The 12279-nt window shown below is 35.4% G+C and overlaps 3 protein-coding genes across 3 annotated transcripts in view; all 3 read right to left on the bottom strand.

Moving 5' to 3' along the window:
• Positions 1-12279, bottom strand: part of MAGOHB (mago homolog B, exon junction complex subunit) — a 1022454-nt gene that overhangs the window by 582621 nt on the left and 427554 nt on the right. The window lies entirely within an intron of this gene.
• LOC126930761 (taste receptor type 2 member 46-like) overlaps positions 7401-12279 on the bottom strand; it is a 40898-nt gene continuing 36019 nt past the window's right edge. The window contains 1 exon segment of the mRNA XM_050748261.1: positions 7401-7519. The gene's annotated coding sequence lies outside the window, so the exon portion shown is untranslated.
• LOC126930762 (taste receptor type 2 member 46-like) lies at positions 7402-9159 on the bottom strand. Its single transcript, XM_050748262.1, is given in 3 exon segments — positions 7402-8467; positions 8470-9112; positions 9115-9159. Coding segments are annotated over 3 exon segments (927 nt in total). The 3' UTR covers positions 7402-8228.

A 12279-nucleotide genomic window follows, 5' to 3' on the forward strand; every position in this document is an offset into this window, starting at 1 on the left:
TTAGAGAGTGAATAAGCTTCATTTCATCTTTTAATAGCGTCATTAACAAGTGACATTCTCTCTACTGCTTATTTACATTCTCAGCTACTGTCACAAAATCTGGGTGATTTTATTATAGCAGTCAAAGTGGTTACACTACATACATTTTATGCCTTAACAAAATTTTCTTTCTACTAATTCTTTTCTAATATTCAAAAAATTTGTAGCATCAAAATATTTTTCCTTACACATGTGTACACATGCATGGTATTATAACATTTGAATGGTAAAAATATGTGTATAATTACTTAATTTAGGGATAAATTTAGAAAATTGTCCTTTATATTTAATATCTATATTACTAAAATACTTTGGAAATTCACTAATTTCTGCCACTTTGAAATGTTGTTATCATAAATATTTAAACTGAAAATAAGAAAAAAGGTATCTAGTAAAATACAGATGTGCAAAATCTAATGTTTCAAAGTAAGAATAACATTAAGAATGTGGAGGTAGACTTCCTTCTTATCTTTTCCTTTTTTAAATTAATTTAAAGAAAAGTTTAAAATTTTATCTTGGATTTATTACTATCATAATGCTCTATTCTTCTTTATTCAGCAAAAATTCTAATTACCATGGTATCTATAAGAATATGTTTCTTCAGCCTATTTTATATTCATTCATTTATTATATGTTTCTGCTTTTTAAGTGTTTTCATTACTGTCAAACATAACATATATATAAAGTAATAAAACCTAGATGTACAGCAAAGAAAAAAATTATAGCATTAAGAGTCATGTTACCACATCTTGGTCATGAAGTAGAGTTCACCAGCAATCCAGACACTCCCTATATATGCTTCCTGTTGACATCATTTCCCTTTTGTTTCCTCCATCCCTATTGTCCCAATTGTTATGACAATCACTCATATGCCTCACTTTAGAACTTCGACAACAATGAAATAAATTGCAGTTCATTAAAAATATATCTTTGTAAACTTTATATAAATGGAATTACACTGAATCTTTTTTCCATCTTAATATCTCATATCTATGTAGTTCAAGTTTGTTCATTTTCCTTTTTATTAATATTCTTTGCAAATGTCTCTCTAGTTGATTCATTTTGATTGCTGTATTGTATTCTATTGTACAAGTATGCTGTAATTCATTTATCCATTTTATCACCGATGGACTTCTAAACTTTAGCTATTGGAACTCAGTGATATGCACATGTGTGTATATATATTCTGATTAGAGTGCAATACTGGATATTCAGATGTGATTCACCATCTTAATCAGATAATGCCAAACTCAAAGTAATTACACTGATTTACAATTCTAGGATTACAATGCTAGAACTGTAATGTATGAAAATTCCCATTACTACATATGTTTCCAAAATAAGTAACATCAGACTGCATTTTACACTTTTATATTTATTTAAAATATTATTAAACCTAACATTTTATAAGCCTTTTTCTATTATAATTGAGAATGGATCCTTAATTTAAAAATTGTTACTCTTTTTATGACCATGATTTCATGCACATTTATTAATAATGAGTTATATATTTTACATATTCATTCATATTCCTTTATTAGGTTTTCTAATTTTTTTCTTAAACTTTTAAATACTCTTTTGTAATGAACGAGTGTAATTATACTGGACGTATTTCCTTTAACTAAACATTATGTTAAATGACTGAGAAATATGGTTAACAGCATACTGTAAGGTAAATTTCAGCATTGCTTAACAACTCCTTAAAAAGATTCAAAGAAAATAATATGTTGAAATATCAAAATAGTCTATAAGCCTAAAGAAGATATCCAGGGGAAAATATGAATTTAACCATTACTGTTATGGAAAAAAATGAGTAGTAGTAAACATACCATGTCCAAATTTTTTAAGGCAGGCCTAATATCAATGGACAAGATTCCCTTTAAGGTCTTGACCTTAAACTCTGTGTGCACCTGATTTCTGATTGTGCAGTAATGTTCTTGTTCCTTTTAAATTCTCTGACTAATGTCAAGCAGGAAAGCACCAGGGCATGCTGTTGAATGAGTTCAAGGCTGTCTTAATGGAAAACATGATAATTTCAAAAGCAGCTCAAATTAACTCCTACTCAAATACTATGTCCTTGTTATATGATAAAATTTTTCATACTGATGTTGATGTGAAAGCTGAATTCTCATTTGCCAGCATGCAAATCAAGTCATACACTTATTCATCATTTTGCAATTTTTTCCTTGTTTAATCTTTTCATAACTTGTGTTCAGTAATGTCAATTGTTGGGGAAATTTTCCAAACTAATACATAAATCATGCATTGGATTCCTACACTGTTACATGTACCTTGGTCAAAACTAGAATCATGACCACTGTTGATCCATTTTTTCAATGCCAGATTTATGGAGAGTGAATCCCAACTTTTCCTACAAAAAGCATGCAAGGTGTTCTTGGGAAACCCAAGAAGGCCAATATTCCTTAAAATCTAGTTGCTGCTAACTAATAATAATTGGATAACTTATTGTTAACATGCTTATTAACACCAACACATTCACACACACACATACATACCTCTCATGGCTGGGAAAAATTACTGTCCTGTAATTTGTAAAATGAAAAATTCATTTTCTTACTTGGGCTTTTCAGCCCATTTTCAATGTTTATCAAACTTAACCTCTCATAGTTAGGCCTCTGACTAAGTTATTCTCTTGAGCCTAATACTTAAATATTAATTATTTAATTAAAATATTCAACAATTTTATAACTATTCCTTGAGCACTTAAAAAAACATGTTTTCCATAGAAGAGTCTACACTTCCCTATGTATGAATATTCAGTTTTATTTTTCTCTATTTAATTTATTTTTGATTACTTAATGGTTTACAATGAATAGATGTTAAAATCAGTCTCCCATCCTGGATTTTATTTCTCTTCAGTGTTTATAGTATAAAGGTTTCTAAGAGGGGATCTTGGAGTCTGACTGCCAGAACAGGAAACCAGATTCCCTCCTTGGTATAGCTATGATCTGAGACTCCATTTTCCTACTAATCCTTGAGTCAGTATAATCACTTACAAAAAGCAGGCACGGTGGCTCATACCTGTAATCCAAGCACTTTGGGACGCCGAGGCAGGTGGATCAGCTGAGGTCAGGATTTTGAGACTAGCATGGCCAACATGGTGAAACCTGCCTGTCTCCACTAAAAATACAAATATCAACCAGGTGTGATGGCACCCGCCTATAATCCCAGCTACTCAGTGGCTGCAGCAGAAGAATTGTTTGAAACGAGAAGGCAGAGGGCATAGTTAGTCAAAATCACACCACTGCACTCTAGCCTGAGAGAAAGAGTGAGACTCCATCTCAAAATAACAACAACAACAAAAAGGAGATGATAATAAAACTTTCTTTGGTTAGTTTTCCTTGGAGTTAATATACTATTTCTATACTACTTTCAATCTTACCTGTCTGCTATAGGCAGGAACCAAAGATTGTTAATTATTGATTTGATCCTGTTTTTCTTGATATTTAACATATCAGTGAGAATTTACACTTTTTTTTTTCTTCTGAAACAGAGTCGCCCTCTGCTACCCAAACTGGAGTACAGTGGCAGGATCATAACCCACTGTAGCCTTGAACACCTGGGCTCAAGCAATCCTCCTGCCTCAGTTTCCCAAGTTTTTGGAGCTATAGACAAGCACCTCCATGCCTGCTAATTTTTTAATTTTTCATAGAGACGGAGTTTCCATATGCTGCACAGGGAATTCCTGCTCTCAAGGGATCCTCCCACCTTGGCCTCCCAAAGTACTAGGACTACAGGTATGAGCCATCACATCCAGGCCGCAGTAGGAGTTTTGAAGGTCAGATGCTACCTAGAGCTTCATTTGGCTCACATCCATCCCAAGGTGGATCTAATCAGTTTGTAATAATAACTCTTCCTGAATGTGTAATTGAAATGGATATATATGGCAGCTGGCAGAACTATCACATTCTTCCTGAACTATAGAGTAAGGGACATTATTATAGCAGGACCAAGGGGAAGCCTCTGAAATTCTCTAATGGCAACACAGTGTATAAAGTATAATACCCGCATTCTGTAAGGAATGGAATTGGTCACTGCCATGACAAAAAGCTTGAAAGTAACAGGGGATGGTAGTCTCTTTAAATTCCTATTCAGTTAAGCAGTCTGGCCTCTACCAAAGCAAGGTGGGTTATAGAATGAATGCAGATTATGATAAACTTAAATCAGCACTTACAAAAGGTTTCCAGGATGTGCTATCCTCACTGAGCAGAGCAGAGCTTCTGGTACTTCTTATGGGGCTCATGATTTGGTGAATGTTTCTTAATCTACACTCATTACGAGGGAAAATAAAAAAAGTTTGCCTTGTAAGAATAATAGCACTGCTTCCCTGTTTTATGTCAGGGCCATGTCACTTCTGTTCTCAGTTCAATTTACATTTCTTTAAAACATCGTGCCAATTTAGCATACGATTAATATAACAGATCAGGCCCTGTGGCACATAACTCTAATCCCAACAATTTAGGAGGCCAAAACGGGCAGATCACTTGAGCCCAGGATTTTGAGACAAGCCTGGGTAACACGGTGACATCCAGCCCAACAAAAAATACAAGAAATAGCCAGGCATGGTGTTGTGCCCCTACAGTCCCAGTTGCTAGGAATGCCGAAGCAGGAGAATCACTTGAGCCCAGAAGATTGAGGCTGCAATGAGCTGTGATCCTGTCACTGCACTCCAGCCTTGGGGACAGAATGTGACCCTGTCTCAAAATAATAGCAATAATAATAATAATATATTAGTTGGTACAATAATCAGGAAGTGGTAAGTTTCTTAAATATAGTAAAATACTATAACATTGAGCAGAAGTAAAATACCAGAAGGAAAGAGAGAAATTGGAGAAGATTCAGGGACATAAACACAGGTGATGTTTTAAGGTTTTCAGCGTCCCTAGTCCACAAGTTGAAACAATCTTTTTTAAAGAAAAAGGCGTGTTGCTCTCTCCATATATTTCCTATCTTTACAAAAGAGGCACAATGTTTTGGGAGCCTATTGGGATTTTGGAGTCTACATATTCTACATTTGACAATATTGCTCTGACTCATGAACGAAGTTTCTAAAGGTTACTGGTCTCAGGTGGAGGCCAGAACTAAAGAGGGCTCTACAGCAGATATAGGCTCTGGTCCAAGCTGCTCTGGCCACTGGGCCAGATGATCCAGCAGAATTCAAAGCTGCTAGAGGCATGCAGAGTGGACATTATAGGACTCTGTGCATGTCTCTGACAAGCCTGTAGGAGAGGGGAGAGCAAATTCCTGTGGAATTAGTGCAAAACCATTCCCTCTTCAGCGGAGGAGTATCCTCTGCCTGACAAACAAAACAGCAAATGCAGAACATTAATCCAAGCATAGAGTTCATCTAAGCACAAGCCCCTCTAGGCACAAAACTCTGTGCAGCTCTGCAAGTCATGTGCCCCTAAAGCCAGCCATGACTGGAGGGCATGAGCACATCTGAGTGGCAAAAGGATAGGACTGCACTGGACACAGACATGTGCTTTCTTAGATTCCCTTCACTATCTCCTATTCCCCAGAGCAGCACCTTGCCTGCTCCAGATCATCATTCCATTTGGAACTTGAATGCATCACCACACTGTGGGCATGAGGTCTGACTTTCATAACCTCCACCAAGGGACTAGATGATATAAGACAGAACAACAGAGAAGGTAGTTCGGCCTCAGGGGTACCATGGCCAATGGGAAATACAAGACTAATGACAGCTGAACAGATACATTCTCCCTCCTCTTTCTCTTCCATGGACTAATGCTGGCTGTGGTTTCCCCTTGTACCCTTCTGGAAAAGTGCTGGGAGCCAAGTGCATGCATCTAATGACCACCGTGCTGTCTCTCTCACCTGACTGTGAAGTGGCTGCCAGCAAAATCACACCAGACATCACGACACATTGTTTCACGTTTGTTCTTGTCTCAATTTCCACATGTTCTTGCTATTTTTGTCTTGAACTTGCCTTCCAAATAAATATCATCACTTTAATATCAGGTATTACATTAAAAACATTTTAGTAAAGTAGCTGGTTGCTAACTCAATTTTTAGAAAGGAAATGCCATTTTTATATGATAATCAACTATAAAATATCATAATACAAATATATATTTCACAATAGAAAAAATACATATGCAAATAGACCAAAGTACTTTATATGATTTTTAAAAATATTGTAATAGGTGCCATCTAATTTTGATGTTCTACCTTGTCTCCAATTCAGACACCTGATACAGCTGCATCAAGACTATATTATTGTGGTATTTGCCCTAAAATTGTGGAATAGCCAAACTTTTCCTCTGAGGAATCATTTTGCTGAATAAGCATGCAACCTCAACCTGAGACCAGAACAGGGGAATTCATGCAACTGTTGATATTGTGATGAGTTTCCTTTTCTTTGGTTTACCACATCAACTCATCCACTTTATCCACCCATTTATTTGCTCATTAAAATATCATTTCTGACCACCTATTCTTTGTGCTGGGTTTTAGGTACTGGGAATCAACAGAAAGCAAGATAGGAACAATTTCTTCTTTTTTGGCTCTTACATTGTTCTGAGGAAGATGTGTGGTTTTAAAAAATGCATAAATCAGGTGTGGGGATGATTTATCTTCAGGTTTATTTTTTTTTTCTTCTTTTCTTTTTTTTTTATTTATTATTATTATACTTTAAGTTGTAGGGTACATGTGCATAACGTGCAGGTTTGTTACATATGTATACTTGTGCCATGTTGGTGTGCTGCACCCATCAACTCGTCATTTACATCAGGTATAACTCCCAATGCAATCCCTCCCCCCTCCCCCCTCCCCATGATAGGCCCAGGTGTGTGATGTTCCCCTTCCTGAGTCCAAGTGATCTCATTGTTCAGTTCCCACCTATGAGTGAGAACATGCGGTGTTTGGTTTTCTGTTCTTGTGATAGTTTGCTAAGAATGATAAAAAAAACATCGTTAAAATATTATAATACCAAGAATTAATACAGTCATGTAGAATTTAGCTGTGAACAAGACTGCACATTTCCTTCTTATAACACAGCTTCCTGTTAGGAAATATGTCAACACACTTCCATTTCATCACTGACAACAAACTTACAATGTTAAGGCACATCCTATAATTAATACATAGATTTCATAGATGCTATTTTAACACTTACAAAAAGTTTCACTGAATTATTTTCCATAATTTCTATACTATTTTCACATTGATAGTTTTTTTTTAGAAAAGAAAAGATTGCAGTTCTCTTATCTGAAGTTTAGAAGGAATTTAATAAATGGAAGATAAGGATATCATTAGCAATTCAGGGGCTTAGAGGTGCTATAGAAAAAATACTAAAATAATTTACATCAGAGCTCAATTTCAAAAAAAGCCTTTCTTTAGATCAAAAGTTGGAAGAAATGACTTTTCTAACTGCATATGAAAGCTGATAATAGCAATCAAGATCATGATCATGATTTTTCATCCCTCTTATAGAAGACTTTTTTTCCTAAGCTATTCACATACTTGTATTAAATCTAATGTTCCTCAGTACTGTTTATGGTAGACATAGATGAAATTTACTCTACATATGCTTGTCACTCAAATTTTATTGTGTGCATTGTTTTCTAACAACAATTCTGTTTGCTTTTTACTACACATAAAATAGGAATTCATAATGGAATAAAACCCCAAAGAAACATCCTCATTATTGAGATACAATTGAATGACATTATTATCCAAAAAGTTACAGGTTAAAACAACGAATTCTAAGAACACTGTGGTATATTTGTGTGGTTCAAATAACAATCAAAAGAGCAATATTTTTCCCGAGATAAGCTGTCAGTTCTTAATAATTATAAATAGACATAAATTCTTCAAATGAAATTAAAACTACATGCATGAAATAAACATGGCTTCATAATTCTGAGGAATTTTTGTCGTACTCTCTATAATTTGGCAGTTCTCTGGAAAAAACAATAAAAAGCATGTTATTGTCAATGTTCTTCAGTTTTTCATACACACATAAATACACACACACACACATAGATACTTTTCTAGACTAACATTAGGTAGAAGACTTTTCTAGGTATACATTTGGAAATTATTCATATACATACATTACAGAAAACCCAGTAAGAAATAGAAAATGTTTCATACACCACCAGTTTGTTTTCTGCTAGAAGACACACAAGGCCCCTCTCGTGAATCTACAGAGATGAAGGCTTCTGTCCTTTCACCCAGTACCTCACATTCCACAAAGTTGAAAGAAAAATCTGCTTTAGTTTCTTGTTTCCCCAAATCAGGATGAATGGGTGGGTGGAAGGATAGCTGAATACAGTAGCTTGGCAGAACATGAAGACATGTTCGTTTTCCAGCCTCTCAAAATTCCAAACTGATAGCATTATGGCCAGAAAGTGAATGGCACATAACAGGAGAAAGGAGGTCCAGTTTGCAAAGCTTTTATGTGGACCTTGGTGCTGGGATCTTGAGATCCTTTGCCATGGACCTGCATCTTCTTCAGATGTTTACACAGAGAACAGATTAACAGCAGAAAAGATATCAGGGTCAGAGTGATGGGTACAAAGTTTGCTAGCATGGTTACAGTCATATTTGAAAAGTATATTGCACTCCTCAATTTGACCTTCCATGTCATGTTTCCTTCATATTCTTTTGTCTGTACAATCTGATTCATGTTTATGACAAAAAGATGACAAGCCAAAAATAGCAAAGACCCCAACAGCATCACCAGAATGACATTCATAACTCTCCTCTTTAAGTGAAGAAAAATCAGGTTGGAGAAAGTGGCAATCTTGAGCAAATAAAACATGCTGAGGCTAGTACCAAGCCAGCTGCTGAAATGGTTGGTCACTACCCAGACGTTATAAGCAGTACTTCTTACTTCTACACTATAAAAAGCTAGATTAAACTCAGTTGCACACCAATGTAGTAATAATACCCAGAGAAAACCAACTCTGAAGACAGCCAGAGCAGTGAGAATTTGGTCAGCAAATGAGATCTTTTGTCTCTTGACCCACTCAATGGAATTTACCAATGCTATGAAGCCATTAGCAAAATTTCCAATAAAAAATATATAACCACTCTTAGAATGGAAAAAGTGATAGACAGAAAAGTTATCATGTCTGAACAGACAGAAAGAAAATTTTAAAATGCCGGTGGAACATCACAGCTTGTGATGGCTTGAATATCGTGACCTTAACTCTATATGCACCTGATTTGTGTATCTGCTGTGACATTCTTTTTACTTTTAATTGTTGTGACCAGGGTAAAGCCAGAAATCACCATAGCATGCTAATGGATGAGTTCAATGCTCTCTTTATGGAAAACATTCTTATTTTCAAAACAACTCAAATTAACTCATTCACTCATGTCTGTTCTTGTTATAGGCTGGAATTATTCATACTGAAGTTGACATGAACCCTGAATTCTCATTTGCTAGTATGCAAACAAGGACATATTCACTTTCAGTTTTTGCAAGTTTTCCTTGTGTAACCTCTCCATTATTTGTCTTTAGCGACTTTAGTTGTTAGGGAAGTTTGATAACTCAATACAAAGATCATATAGTAAATGTCTAAATTCTTAAAGGGAGCTTGATCATAACTAAGATAATCACCTATGCAGTCTTTTTTAAACACCAGGTTTAAATACACAGAATCCAAACTTCTTTTATCAAAGGCATCTAAGATTTACTTGAGAACCACAGGCAGGCCAGTACTCCATAAGATCTGGTTGCTGCTAATACTTTTTTGTGACTTCATTATTCACAAGCTCATAAATACACGCACAAACACACACATGTGCCCATCACTTATGAATGGAATGAATTATTTTCTTGTAATTTGCAAAATATAAAATGAGTTTCCAGGAAGTTGTCCAGCTGAAATTAGTCCTATTTTCCCACTCAGGATTTTCAGCCCATGAACAATATTTATTTATCAAACACATCTCTAGTTATTAGGTCTTTGGTAAAGTTTCTTTCAAGTTTAATGTTTAAATATTTATTATTTAATTAAAATATTCAGCAATTTTATAAGTATTCATGGGTACCAGGTCCTTTGATATATAACCTTGCAGTAACCTCCCATCACAGCACGACTGACTACTTTTCCCCTGAACTTGAAGTTCAATAATTTAGCTTGCTTTGATAAACAGAAAATTAATATACTTTGCATAGAGATTTGAGACGGCTTCCATACTAGGGATTCTTCCTCTTTCTATTTAGGGTGAGAATATCTCCTAGCTAGTACTCTGTTCCCAGAAGGAGAATGAGAAACTAATGAAGGCAGATTGTCCCCACCTGATCCAGACTAAATTGGCCAAACTCTAACGACCTCCAAGATGCAGAATTTGGCCCACCACAAATCCCCAGAGACATCCACCAAACCCGGCTTAGAAAAATGAGATCTAAATATATAATATATAAATATATGATGTAGTTTTGGAGGGTTTCTCTTGCAGAAAAACATAACTGAGAAAAGAGCTCTGCTAAACTAAGAGTGTGTAGAATATGTACAACCTTGTTGTGTCAGCAATTCAGGAGCCAAAAGGAAAAAATCAGTGGGGAATGGCAAAGGTTTATTCCTATGAGGTGGATAATTAAGGCTAGAAGAAATCCTTTGGAAAAATCTGGAGGTGACAGATAACATCATCTCAAATTTCCTCATGTTACAACTAAATAAGAAAGTTCTTACTTCAACTCTCTTAGAGTTGTATAAGAATGTATACAAATAGTTTATTTTTCCTGCAGTATATAATGAGTAATAATAAATTTATATGAGATATTTCTCCTAATTTAAAATTTTTATGTTAAAATTATAATTCACACTTAGAAATGAGCCAAAACAAAAATGGGAAATACCACAATGTATCATAAGCACTCAAGTAACCATGATGGCAGGCAAGACAAGGAACACCGAAAACAGCCTAGGTCCACCTCCATGCCACTTTCCAAGCCCGTAACCCCTTGTTAACATCTCTGGAGATAATCAATATCCATAATTTATGATGATCATTTCCTTGATTTTCCTTATACTTTACCAATTAGGTATGCAACCCTAAACTGCACAGCTTGGTCTGGCCTGCTTTCAACTGTGTGTAGGTACAATCCTTCATGTTCTTCTTGGTTGTGGTTTCTTGGTCTCAACATTGTGTTTCTGAAATTTAGTCACAGAGTTGCATGTACATATGATTTTTTTTCACTTCTCTATGTTGTTCTGTTGTGTGGATTTACTGTAATGATTGATCTATCCTTAATATCTATTTGGCCAGCTTTTTTTTGAACAGTTATGAATAATTCTACTAAAGCATTCTCTCAAATATCATTTGATACAATTCCTTTGTATATATACCTTTGGATAGAATTACAGGGTCATTGTTCAAAATCTCCTCATAGATATAGAACAGTTCAAAAAATACTTTAAGTAAATTTACTCCTGTCACCTCCGCCTCCAGTCTACTTTTTGCCATTTGCATATATACTATCAAATAGGTAATTACCGCAATAAGACATTATTTTTGACAGTAAACATTTGTTTACAATTATGCATATATTTACCAAATCTGTCTCCAATCTTGGATTTTATTTCTTTTCCGTTTTTACAGTATAATGGTTTCTAAGAGGAGATCTTCTAGTCAGACTGTGAAGACAGGGAACCAGACACCCTGCTGGTTAGCGTATAGCTATGATGTGAGACTGCATTTTACAACTACTGCCTGCCTCAATAAAATTACCTAAAAAAGCAGATGATAGATTGGGCATGGTGGCCCAGGCCTGTAATTCCGGCATTTTGGGAGGCCAAGGCAGGTAGATCACCTGAGGTCAGGGGTTTGAAACCGGCATGGCCAACACGGTGAAACTCTGTCCCCACCAAAAATAAAAAAATTAGCCAGTTGTGATCACGCACACCTATAATCCCAGCTACTCAGTTGGCTGTGGCAGGAGAATCATTTGAACCCAGGAGATGGAGGTTGTAATTGGTCAAGATCGTGCCACTGCACTCCAGCAGGGAGACAGAACAACACCCTGTCTCAAAAAAAACAACAAAGAAAGGAGATGAAAATAAAGTTGTCTTTGGTTAATTTTGTTAGGAGTTAATCTATTCTTTACATAACTACTTTCAATTTTACCTGTTTGCTATAGGCAGGAACCAAAGATTGTTAATTATTGATTTGATCCCATTTTACTTGATATTTAAGATACCAGCGAGAACTTACACTTTTTTTTTTCTTCTTCCTCTGAGA

Source organism: Macaca thibetana, chromosome 11 (assembly GCF_024542745.1).
Source record: "Macaca thibetana thibetana isolate TM-01 chromosome 11, ASM2454274v1, whole genome shotgun sequence".
Lineage (NCBI taxonomy): Eukaryota > Metazoa > Chordata > Mammalia > Primates > Cercopithecidae > Macaca > Macaca thibetana.